Below are 12,418 nucleotides of genomic sequence, written 5' to 3'. Positions count from 1 at the left end.
TAGGTAAGGAAGAGGAGGGGTCAGGATTGACTTTCAGGACCAATGACCACCTAATATCGGGTGATACTGCTCCTTGAGAACAAGGAACAGAAGAGTGGGGAGCAGGTTTGGGGGGGGAAATTGGATGTGATATCAACTTTGGACGTGTTTGAGGTGCTTTTGGCATGTTAAAGTGGAGGGAGATATCTTCACATGGCAAACAACTGTGCAGTGGCCAGAGGACTGTAAGTCACACACTGTAGTGGTTTATTTGCATAGCAACAGAAGTACATGATAAAGAGTGGGAAGCAGGTACAGCAATAGCTAAGGAAATGGATGAGGCGGTGCAGTGGTAAGAAAAGGCCAGACATGTTTATTCATTTCTGAATGCTCGTACTTTTGCTCAACAAGGACAAATCGAGGTTTCGTGGGTGAGCCTGAAGGGCCCCCTTTAAGAAAAGAATTTCAGAGTTTTAACTATAGAATTAAATAAGCAAAATAATATTTATGTAGACTGATAAAAGAAATCCCAACAAATAACAGATTTTCAAAAGTTGACAAATACTACATTACAAAATTCAGACTCATCACAAAATGCTTTCTTATTACATTTTTTATCTGTATACGAACCACTACTTGAAATGTCAGATTTTATGATATTCCCTATAGAGAGAAAAGTCTTTTCTCTACTATAGGTGATTGAAATTTATTTATTGGTAATTTTAAAAAAGTGTTTTTTCTGATCCATAGCTCAATCATGGCTAATGTTCTATAAATTTCTAAAGATTGTAGTTACTTTTAGGAAAACCTATCCTGTTTCTTTCATGTGTATATATATTACATATGTAATAATTTAAGGCATTTCAAATTTTGTTGTATAATGATGAATCTTAAAGTTTGGATTAGCAATGTTAATTTATTTCACTTATTAATAAGTGGGCATATTTCTCATCCATATTGGGACATGTTTAAGAGTGAAAGAGAAGCAATATTATGCCAGAACACAGGTTTAAACCGGGTGGTCTGGTCACTATACTCATTAAACAATTTGTCATCAGCACCCTCATTGTAGTGGTTTATTATGACATTTATGTTGGACCCTGTATTTTCATGTTGTGACACTAAGGTGATGGGAGTATTTCTGGAATCCTTTCCTACACCAAGATGGCTAGCAATAGCTTAACTCTACAGAAAAGTGGCTATCTATCACAAAATTATATTCCACTAAATACAAGCCAAATGTTTCTCCAACTCAACTTCCCCTTAGTCAACTCAAAATGCTGTATCCAACACCCAAATGAAAAGAAATGTGAGAGAAGAAGAATGAGGGTAGAGTCTATGACCTTTACTAATTGCAGTTAAAAATGTTTACTTTTGAAAATTTTACAAAAAAAATGATTTGCCCCTCCCAAGTTTCCTGTGTAAGTGAGGGATCCTGAAGCTTAAACTCAGGTTTTACTAAAACCACTTCTGGTATTCTGGCAGCCGCAACCAATCTCCTTGCCCTCCAACACCCAGATTCCTATTTTCTGACCACTGCAGCTAGACCTATTGTTTTCATTGTTATCTATTGCCTGTCCTCAAAATAAACCACGAGCTTCCCTTGATCAGTGCCTGCTCTGATCACCTGAGGAAATGAAAAAAAAAATCCCACAAACCAGTCTCTCTACTGGACTCAACTCTATCATACACAGTACCCACCACCCTTTATAAAATAATATCGCCAAAATAATCTGGCTCCTCCCTACCTCAAAGTTCATGCCATCTTCTGTTGCCTTGCTATATCAAACTGTATGTTTTCTTTCAGTTTCTTGAATGTCTAGCTAACTCCTACTTATTCTTTTAAAATCTCTGTTGAAATGTTACTTAATCAGGCAGACGTTCTCCCAGACTAGATTAAATTTCATTGGCCTATGCCAGATCTTTTCTTTATAACTCTTGTTCATGTAATTTATTTTCATGTATGTAACTATGTGTCTCGGGGTCACTATACTTTAAGCACCATGAGAACAGGAACCCTGCCTACTGTGTCCACTGCCACATCTCTGCATCTAGCATTATGCTTGGTTCATGGTATGTATCCAGTCAATATTAGTTGAATGGCGATGAATCCGTGGATCTCTGAAGAGACACCTGGTTAGGTGTTTCGCCTGGGAGTTAGCAGCATATAAATATAAACAAGTCCATTAGAATAAATGAGATTATCACTTTCATCATTCATCTCAATCTCACTTGATGAAAATGCAATTATGAGGATTATCCCCTATGAGAAAGAAAGTCCAAAATGTAGATCAGGAATCTGAGATTGAAGAAAAACCAGGAACCAAAGAAAGAACATTTCGAGAAGGAAAAAGTAGCTAGTGCTGAGAATTCAAGTCAAATCAGGACTGAAATTTGTCCATTAGATTTAGCAACAAAAATTTTTAAGTCACCTTGTTTAGCTAAATCTCAAGCTTATTGTGAAAGAATTTTCTTCTTTATAGAAATAAAGGACATCTAATTATCTGTGGTTTTAGTCTGAACTAATCTGATTTATTAAATATTCTAAATACTTCATCCAATAATTTCTCTCCTTAATACATTTTAATAGTAATTGGTTACCACTTGAACTCTCATTGGCAAATGGATTGATACTTTTTAATCAGGTTATCAAAAAAATTATGAATAATTCTTCTATTCCTTGTGAGTACAAAATATCAATGGGAAATAGTGAAATTATAAGCAAACTTGGTATTTTAAACTTTTTAAAATAGAAAGTTTGGCTTTTAGGGGGTTTTTGTGCTTACTTTGGTAGTATTTAACCCTTTTTTATTTTTATTTATTTTTAAGATTTTATTTATTTGACAGAGACACAGCAAGAGAGGGAACACAAGCAGGGGGAGCAGGAGAGGGAGAGAGGGAATACAGCAGGGGGAGCAGGAGAGGGAGAAGCAGGCTTCCCTCAGAGCAGGGAGCCCGACATGGGGCTCGATCCCAGGACCCTAGGATCACGACCTGAGCCGAAGGCAGACACTTAACCACTGAGCCACCCAGGCGCCCCGAACCCTTTTTTAAAAAAGAAACTGAAACTGCTATTAATATCAAAACTGAGAAGCAGTGAATCATAGCTAAAATTTGTTCATCTCTAGATCTAAGTAAATACAAGCAAATATTTTGCAAACTGCTCTTTTTGCTAATGGGTTTTGTTATTTTGCAGATACACCCTCAAGGATAATTGCAAAAAGCATATTGAAGTATGGGATCCTTCTCCAGAAGAAATTATTTCAAATGAAGTAAACAGCTTAAATCCTGTGTCTGTAAAATCTCTACCTAATGAGAATCTCCAGTCACTTTATAATAAGGAACTTCCTGTACATATCTGTAATGTGATATCCCCTGAGAAGATTTATGTTCAGTGGTTATTAACAGAAAACTTACTTAATAGGTATAACATATAAGGAAAACATATATTACCTATGGGATTTTTCTATATTTTTTCCTGTAAAGATCTAGAAATCATAAATGTGGAATTTTAAAAGCAAAATTATTTCAACAAAACAGTTATTTAAAAACTAGTTAAAAGTACACAAATAGTATCTTTACTAGTTATTTTCACTGTATTATTAGAATTAGTCATTCCACGAATACTTATTGGGCACAACCAGTACTCTAGGTGTTGGGGATATAGTGGTAAAAACATTTACAAGTCTTGACTGTCATGAAGCTTAAATTCTAATAGAGGGAGAGACAATGGACAAATAAAATATTTACTGTAGCAGATGATAAAAAAAATAGAGAAAAAGCAGTTGGGGAGGAAGTAATGGATCCTGAAGAAAGAGAGGGAGTAAGCATGAGGCTCTGGAGGAAGATAATCTCACACAGAGGGAAGAGCTAGTTCAAAGATCCTGCAGTGGAAATATACTTGGGTATTCAAGGAAGAACAAGGTACTCACTTTGGCTGGAGTGGAATGGGTAAGGAGGGACAGTAGAAGATGTGGTCGGAGAATTATATGTTGTAAGAAAAGATTTGAAAGTTAAATTTTTTTCTTTATATAGTTTGGAAGAAAAGATGGTAGCTGCTTATGAAAACTCAAAGTGGGAACCTATTAAATGGGAAAATGATATGCACTGTGCTGTTAAGATCCCAGATAAAAATCAGTGGCGAAGAGGCCAGATCATCAGAATGGTTACAGACACATTGGTAGAGGTAAATGAAGAGTTAAAAATAATTGTAAAGGTGAATACGTTCAGTATTTTTATCCTGAAATTTTTTTAATCTAATTTTATTTTGCTATTTAGTTTGCAAAATATATTTTGAAATATTGTCTTTGCACAGACTCAAAGTTATTGCTTTTATAGGTCTTGCTATATGATGTGGGTGTCGAACTAGTCGTGAATATTACCTGTTTGCGAGAACTTCAAGAAAACCTAAGGACAATGGGAAGATTATCTTTGGAATGCTCTCTGGTTGACATAAGGTAGTTATTTGCTGAATAAATTTTCTCACTATTGAATAATTATAAATCTTTTTTTGGATGGGTTCTTGTCAGTTTTCATTTTACTAACGTTCTAAAATTTCATAAATAGTTAATTTTGAGGTTTTAAGAAAAGATAAAAATTTGGAGCACATAAATTTTAGTGGTTCTAAGGAATAGAGATAGGTCAGTATGATTGGTATCTAAGTAGAATTCAAAGCGTTAAATATTAAACGGGAGGGACATAGGCAGATAGAAATAATCCGTGTTTCATAAGCTTAGCATTGCATGGAAAGGCAAAAATGTATAAATTACCAAAAACTGAATTAAAGAGGATTCTGGGAAAGTGGCATGAAGTAATTTTTGAGTCTAGTAGAATTCTACCATAAACACAGAGCAACTTGGATAGCAAAACTAAAGACAGCACAAGTCAGTCTCTACAATAAAAGTAAGAAACTAGGTTTCCCTCTGTAAGCCCCCAGGTACAAACAGGTGTGGCACACCATGCCCTTATGGACCCTTACCGTTATCAGCATTTGTGTGGAAGGAAGGCTGACTGAGAATGGTATTTCACTGGAGCATGCAAGCCAATCTGAGAACAGCAACCAAGACTGAGAAGAGAGTAATGCAAGTTGCTCTTCATAGCTGGATGCTAAAGATCTACAATGTGCCACAGTTTCATGGTACTGGAGCCATGGCCATATAACCTTTGGAAGTAAACTGATGCTCTCTTCCATGACCTCACACTGAATAGAAACTGTTGGAAATAGAGCCTAATATTAGCAAGTCAGACAATGGGGCAAAGGAAAGAAAAGATGCAGACAAAAGTAGGGGAGAGGAGCAAGATATCAAAATATGAGGCCATATTTTCGGTCATTTTGGTAAAACAACACTGGAGAATTCTAGAGCCATGAAGCTAAGAAAGCAATTGTGATCCACCACTTCCTTCTAAAAGCACAGGAAATTTTATTTCACTTAAAACATGAGCAAAAGAAAGAATTACAGTCAAATTCTGTACAAACTATTATGAGAAAAAAGAATAAAAAACCAAATAATACCCCTAAAGGCAATGGACACTCACCAAAAAGGCATGCTCACAAAACAATGAAACTGTAAATTTCAAAATGAACTGAAAAATTTAGAAAATTAGAGACACTGAAGAACAACATAAAACAAAATTATAAAAACTCAGAAATAAGATTTACAGAAAAAGGAAATTTGAAATGAGAAATAACACTCAAGAAAGAATTAGAAATAAAAGAAAATTTAAAAACCATATCAGAAATACAGACTAAACTAGAAAAAACACAAAAGCAAATACACAAAGATAATATCTTAAGAGAAATAGAAGGCAGAGGGGTGCCTGGGTGAGTCATTTGGTTACGTGTCTACCTTCAGCTCAGGTTGTGATCCCAAGGTTCTGGGATCGAGCTCCACGTCAGGCTCCCTGCTCAGCAGGAAGCCTGCTTCTCCCTCTTCCTCTGCCTGCTCCTCTCCCTGCTGGCATGCACACACGTTCTCTGTCAAATAAAATAAATAGAAGATAGAAAGGAGAACAAACCTTTTTTTTTAAATTTTATTATGTTAGTCACCATACAGTACATCATATGGTTTCACTTATTTGTGGAACATACGGAATAGTATGGAGGACATTAGGAGAAGGAAGAGAAAAATGAAGGGAGGGAAATTGGAGGGAGAGATGAACCATGAGAGACTATGGACTCTGAGGACAAACTTTTTTAAAAAAAGCCAAAAATCCAAAAGATTAAAACAAAAGATCTCTAAAATAGATCAAAAAAGTCTCAACATGTGTGTAATAGGAATCTCAAAGAAGAAAATTAAATAGAACAAAACAAATACTAAAAACTACAAGAAAGTGTTCCTAAAATAAAAGACTACTTAAAACTCTATATAAAAGGGCACACTGAATGTCTTGGAAAATTAATTCAGGAATGCTGACACTCAGAGATTAGTAAAATTATTAATTTATAAGAGGAAGATCACAGTCATCACCAACACTTGATGCCAGATGGTAGCAGAGTAACATTTTATTTTTTAAAGATTTTATTTATTTATTTGACAGAGAGAGACACAGCAAGAGAGGGAACACAAGCAGGGAGAGTGGGAGAGGGAGAAGCAGGCTTCCCGCTGAGCAGGGAGCCTAATGTGGGGCTCCATCCCAGGACCCTGGGATCATGACCTGAGCCAAAAGCAGACGCTTAACAACTGAGCCACCCAGGCGCCCCTGGAGTAACATTTTTAAAATACTCAAAGAAAATGGCAAGGTATGGGTTTTATATCCACCCAAACTAACCTTCAGGTATAAAGACTACAAACTAGGAACCACTCCTGAGGAATCTATAAGAGAACAAGCTTTAATCAACAGTACGTGAGAGAGTTTGACTTAAGAACTGGTGGTGAGTGTTACATTCATTTTACCTAAAGAACAAAGACTAAATGATCATTGTTAGGGAAGCAGTGTAGTATGGAAAGTAGATATGGCACAATTTCAAAAAAAATGTAGGGAGATAGAAAGGAAAGTATTTGTGAAAAGTGGAATAAGCTTGCCTTTTGCCTTATTAACTAGGAGTATTTCCAATAAGATGCTGGGGAAAAGTTGCTAACAGTATTGATTTAATATGGGAACTGTGTTAACATTTTATATAAACAATTTAGCAAAACTAGTAAGAAAAATGAAATTATAGTCTCAGAGAGAAACTTCTTCAAACAACTCTTTTTTTTTTTTTTTTTTTAAGAGAGGGAGAGAGGTAGGGAAGGATGGGTGCAGCAGGGCAGAGGGGGAGAGAGAATCTCAAGCAGGTTCCACACCCAGTGCAGAGCTTGACACAGCCAGATTTCACAACCCTGAGATCATGACCTAAGCTGAAATCAAGACTCAACTGACTGAGCCACCCAGGCGCCCCTTCTTCAAATGACTTTAGAACATAATAAGCCATCTGTACATACTTACCAGAATATATCCTAAGGACAAAAAAATAACTGTCCCCTCCCCAAAATCAACCGTTTTTTCATTAATCCCAAAGTTGGTTGTAATGTTACTGAAACTACTGTGTGTGTATTGTGGGATAAGTCAAAATTATAATTACGTATGTAATATTGAGACCTGGTATGGTTGATACATGATAAAGATGGTAAGATTAAGGTTAATTTACCTTGTACTCCTGATTTTGAATCAGAATTATAACTAGAAACTCGTGGTATTTTCATTGTAAAAAATACATGTCTTTTGGGGCACCTGGGTGGATCAGTCGTTAAGCATCTGCCTTTGGCTCAGGTCATGATCCCAGGGTCCTGATCCCAGGGTCCTGGGATCGAGCCCCACATTGGGCTCCCTGCTCGGCAGGAAGTCTGCTTCTCCCTCTCCCACTCCCGCTCCCCCTGCTTGTGTTCCCTCTCTCGCTGTGTCTCTTTCTGTCAAATAAATAAGTACAATCTTAAAAAAAAAAAAAATACATGTCTTTTAGCCTTATAACATGAAGGACCTAGTAGCAGTGACCTGTGCTGGTGTACAAATTGTGGTCTCCAAATACCATTTCCCAATAAAAGAAATTGGAGCTCTTTGGGACACTATCTGATTCCACATCTTGGACAGGAAATGTACAGTGTGAACCTAGAATATCGTCATAGCAAAAAACAAAGCTGTAAAAAAAAAAATGTTATGACAAAAGGACTCAGTAGCCAATCTGAATAAACTTCCACTGACCAAATATGAGACAACTTTAGCATCAGTAAGTAGTTGTAATGTGGTAAAGCATTTGACATATTTAAATCCCTAAGTTCATAAAGTGATTTAAAAAATCTTATTGGTCACCTTCACATAATTCTAGGGAACAACCTCATTATTCTGAAACTGGTGAATAAGGAAAATGAAAATTTGTCTTGCTTTTCCTATACTATCTATATCTCAGGGTAATCAAATAGTTGATAAGGGGAAGTTGTTCTTTGTAAGTATTCCAGCTAACAAAGGAAGAATGATATCATTAGAATTCTACCATTTTGCAACCCTAATAAACTAAGTAGTCATCAGCGCCTGGGTGGCTCAGTTGGTTAAGTAGTGTCTGCCTTCGGCTCGGGTCGTGGTCCAGGGGTCCTGGGATTGAGCCCGCATTGGGCTCCCTGCTCTGCAGGAAGCCTGCTTCTACCTCTCCCACTCCCTCTGCTTGTGTTCCCTCTCTCGCTGTATCTCTCTCTGTCAAATAAATAAATAAATTCTTAAAAAAAAAAAAAACTAGAGTCTAGACTGATTGTCAGTGGCTGCTAATATCACAGAATGAAAATTGGGCATCATGTGCTTCATGATAGAAGTACACAGCACCACCTATGAATACTATTGCTGAAATAAGTAGAAACCTGAACCTGATCAATACTGCATACCTAACTATGAATTTAAAGGAGATTCAAGGGACAGAGGAACATATTAAACATTGTGGAATGCAGTCAGCTAAATCCGATCATGGAAACAGAACAAATGACTCTGTTTCTTTAACAAAAAATCATAAGGGATAGAATTCAAAATAATGTTTTGAAACATCAGGAAAACATGAACACTATCTGAATGGTTGATATTAAAGAATATTTTTAGGTGTATTAATGGTACTGTGGTTAGGTTTGTTTAAAAAGACTTTTATTGAAGTGTAATTGGTGTACAGTATTCATTTCAGGTGTGCCATATAGCGATTCGATATTTTATATACATTACCAAATGGTCACGCAGTAAGTCTTCTTACTGTTTGTTACCATACAAAGTTGTTACAGCCTCTGTCTTATTTATTTTATAACTGGAAAATTGTACCTCTTACTCCCCTACACCTATTTCATACATCTCCCGTCACCCCTCCCCTCTGGCAGCCACCAGTTTGTTCTCTGTATCTGAGTCTGTTTATTCATTTGTTTTGTTTTTTAGACTCCAAATATAAGTGAAATCATATGGTATTTGTCTTTCTCTGTCTGACTTCACTCAGCATAATACCCTCTAGGTCTACCCTTGTTGTTGCAAATGGCAAGATATCATTCTTTTTTTTATGGCTGAGTAATGTTCCATGGTATGTATATGCCACATCTTTATCCATTCAACTGTCAGTGGATACTTGGGTTACTTCCACGTTTTGGCTATTGTAAATAATGTTGCCCTAAATATAGGAGTGCATATATCTTTTTCAGTTAGTGTTTTTGGATTCTTTGAGTAAATGCCTAATAATGGAATTATTGCATCTTATGGTAATTCTATTTTTAATTTGTTAAGGAACCTCCATATTGTTTTCCACAGTAGCTGCACAAGTTTGCATTCCTACCAACAGTGCACAAGCGTTCCTTTTTCTCCACATCCTCACCAACACATTATTCTTATGGGGTTTTTTGTATGTTATTTATGCATTTTAATTTTTTAAGTTTTTGTTCAACTTCTAGTTAACAGTGTATTATTAGATTCAGGTGTACAATATAGTGATTCAATACCTGGTGCTCATCACAAATGCTTGTGTTTGTTATAGCCATTCTGACAGGTGTGAGGTGATATCTCATTATGATTTTGATTTGCATTTCTCTGATGATTAGTATTCTTTTCATGTCTGTTGGCCATCTGGATGTCTTCTTTGGAGAAATGTCTGTTCATGTCTTCTGCCCATTTTTAGTTGGATTGTTTTTTGGGTGTTGAGTTGTATATGTTCTTTATATATTTTGGATGCTAACCCTTTATTGGATATAACACTTGCAAATAATCTTCTCCCATTCAGTAGGTTGTCTTTTTGTTTTGTTGGTTGTTTCCATTGCCATGCAAAAGCTTTTTATCTTGGTGTAGTCCTGATAGTTTTATTTTTGCTTTTGTTTCCCTTGCCTCAGAAAGCGTACCTAGGGGTGCCTGGGTGGCTCGGTTGGTTGGGTGACTGCCTTCAGCTCAGGTCATAGTCCTGGAGTCCCGGGATCGAGTCCCGCATCGGGCTCCCTGCTTGGCGGGGAGTCTGCTTCTCCCTCTGACCCTCCCCCCTCTCATGCTCTCTCTCTCTCTCTATCTCATTCTCTTTCTCAAATAAATAAATAAAATCTTTAAAAAAAAAAAAAAAGAAGAAAGCATACTTAGAAAAACGTTGCTGTGGCCAATGTCAGAGAAATTACTGCCTGTGTTCTTTGTTAGGATTTTTATGGTTTCAAGTCTCATTTAGGTCATTTTTTCTAAAGAAGACCTACAGATGGGCAAACCACAATAGAATATCACCTCACACATGTTAGAATAGCTATTCTCAAAAAGACAAATAACGAATGTTGGTGAGGATGTAGAGAAAAGGGAAACCTGATGCACTATTGGAATATAAATTGGTGCAGTCACTATGGAAAACACTATAGAGGTTCCTCAGAAATTTAAAACGGAACCACTATATGATCCAGCAGTTCCACTTCTAGATATTTATAAAAAAACAACTGAAACACTGATTCAAAAAGACATATGCACCACTGTGTTCATTTCAGCATTATTTACAATAGCCAAGAAGTGGAAGCAACCTCACCGTCAACCAATAGATGAATGCATAAAGAAGATGTGTGAGGTGATACCCCATTGTACCGGGGTAATGCTCGCCTTGTAGAATGAGTTTGGAAGCATTTGTTCCTTTTTAACTTTTGAAATAGTTTGAGGGTAAGTATTATCCTTTCCTTAAATGTTTGTTATAATTCACCTATGAGGCCATCTGGTTCTGGACTTTTGTTGGGATGTTTTTTTTTTATTATCATTATTACTGTTTCACTTTCATTACTACCAATTGGTCTGTTCAGATTATCTATTTCTTCCTGGTTATGTCTTGGAAGATTCTGTGGTGTTGTGTTTTTCTAAGATTTTATTTATTTGACAGAGACACAGTGAGCGAGAGAACACAAGCAGGGGGAGTGGGAGAGGGAACAGCAGACTCCCGGCTGAGCAGGGATCCCAATGCGGGGCTCAATCCTGGGACCCTGGGATCATGACTTGAGCTGAAGGCAGATGTTTAACGACTGAGCCACCCAGGTGCCCCAGAAGATTCTGTGTTTTTAAGAACTTATCTGTTTGTCCCATTTGTTGATGAGTAATTGTTCATAATAGATTTTTATGAGACTCAATATGGGTATATATTATTATTGGATTTCTTTTTTTTTAAATTTAATTTTATTATGTTAGTCACCATACAGTACATGATTAGTTTTTTTTTTTTTTTTAAAGATTTTATTTATTTGACAGAGACACAGCGAGAGAGGGAACACAAGCAGGGGGATTGGGAGAGGGAGAAGCAGGCTTCCCGCAGAGCAGGGAGCCCGATGTGGGGCTCGATCCCAGGACCCAGGGATCATGACCTGAGCCGAAGGCAGTTGCTTAACGACTGAGCCACCCAGGTGCCCCTACGTGATTAGTTTTTGATGTAGTATTCCATGATTCATTGTTTTCATACAACACCCAGTGCTCCATGCACTACGTGCCTTCCTTAATACCCATCACTGGGCTAACCCATCCCCCCACCCCCATCTAAAACCCTCAGTTTATTTCTCAGAGTCCATAGTCTCTAATTGTTCATCTCCCCTTCCAATTCCCCCCCTTCATTTTTCCCTTCCTTCTCCTAATGTCCTCCATGCTATTCCTTATGTTCCACAAATAAGTGAAACCATATGATAATTGACTTTCTCTGCTTGACTTATTTCACTTAGCATAATCTCCTACAGTCCCATCCATGTTGATGTAAAAGTTGAGTAGTCATCCTTTCTGATGGCTGAGTAATATCCCATTGTGTATATGGACCACATCTTTATCCATTCATCTGTTGAAGGGCATCTCGGCTCTTTCCACAGTTTGGCTATTGCAGACGTTGCTGCTATGAACATTGGGGTGCATATGGCCCTTCTTTTCACTACATCTGTGTCTTTGGGGTAGATACCCAGTAGTGCAATTGCTGGGTCATAGGGTAGCTCTATTTTTAATTTTTTGAGGAACCTCCACACTATTTTCC

General features: G+C 37.1%; 1 protein-coding gene across 6 annotated transcripts in view; it reads left to right on the top strand.

The window, feature by feature from the left end:
* The window catches only part of RNF17 (ring finger protein 17), a 140,709-nt gene that overhangs the window by 76,077 nt on the left and 52,214 nt on the right, over nt 1-12,418 (top strand). For all 6 annotated transcript variants that reach the window (XM_073894821.1, XM_025875238.2, XM_073894818.1 and 3 more), the window contains 3 exons: nt 3,176-3,403; nt 4,015-4,165; nt 4,318-4,436. In XM_073894821.1, the coding sequence (XP_073750922.1) occupies nt 3,176-3,403; nt 4,015-4,165; nt 4,318-4,436 (498 nt within the window). The remainder of the gene's footprint in view (nt 1-3,175; nt 3,404-4,014; nt 4,166-4,317; nt 4,437-12,418) is intronic.

The sequence above is a fragment of the Callorhinus ursinus genome, unplaced genomic scaffold (genome assembly GCF_003265705.2).
Source record: "Callorhinus ursinus isolate GAN/ISIS: 27379988/994484 unplaced genomic scaffold, GSC_fseal_2.0 scaffold7, whole genome shotgun sequence".
In the NCBI taxonomy this organism is placed as follows: domain Eukaryota; kingdom Metazoa; phylum Chordata; class Mammalia; order Carnivora; family Otariidae; genus Callorhinus; species Callorhinus ursinus.
The sequence above is the reverse complement of the archived record's forward strand: the minus strand, read 5'-3'. Positions and strand labels throughout refer to the sequence as shown.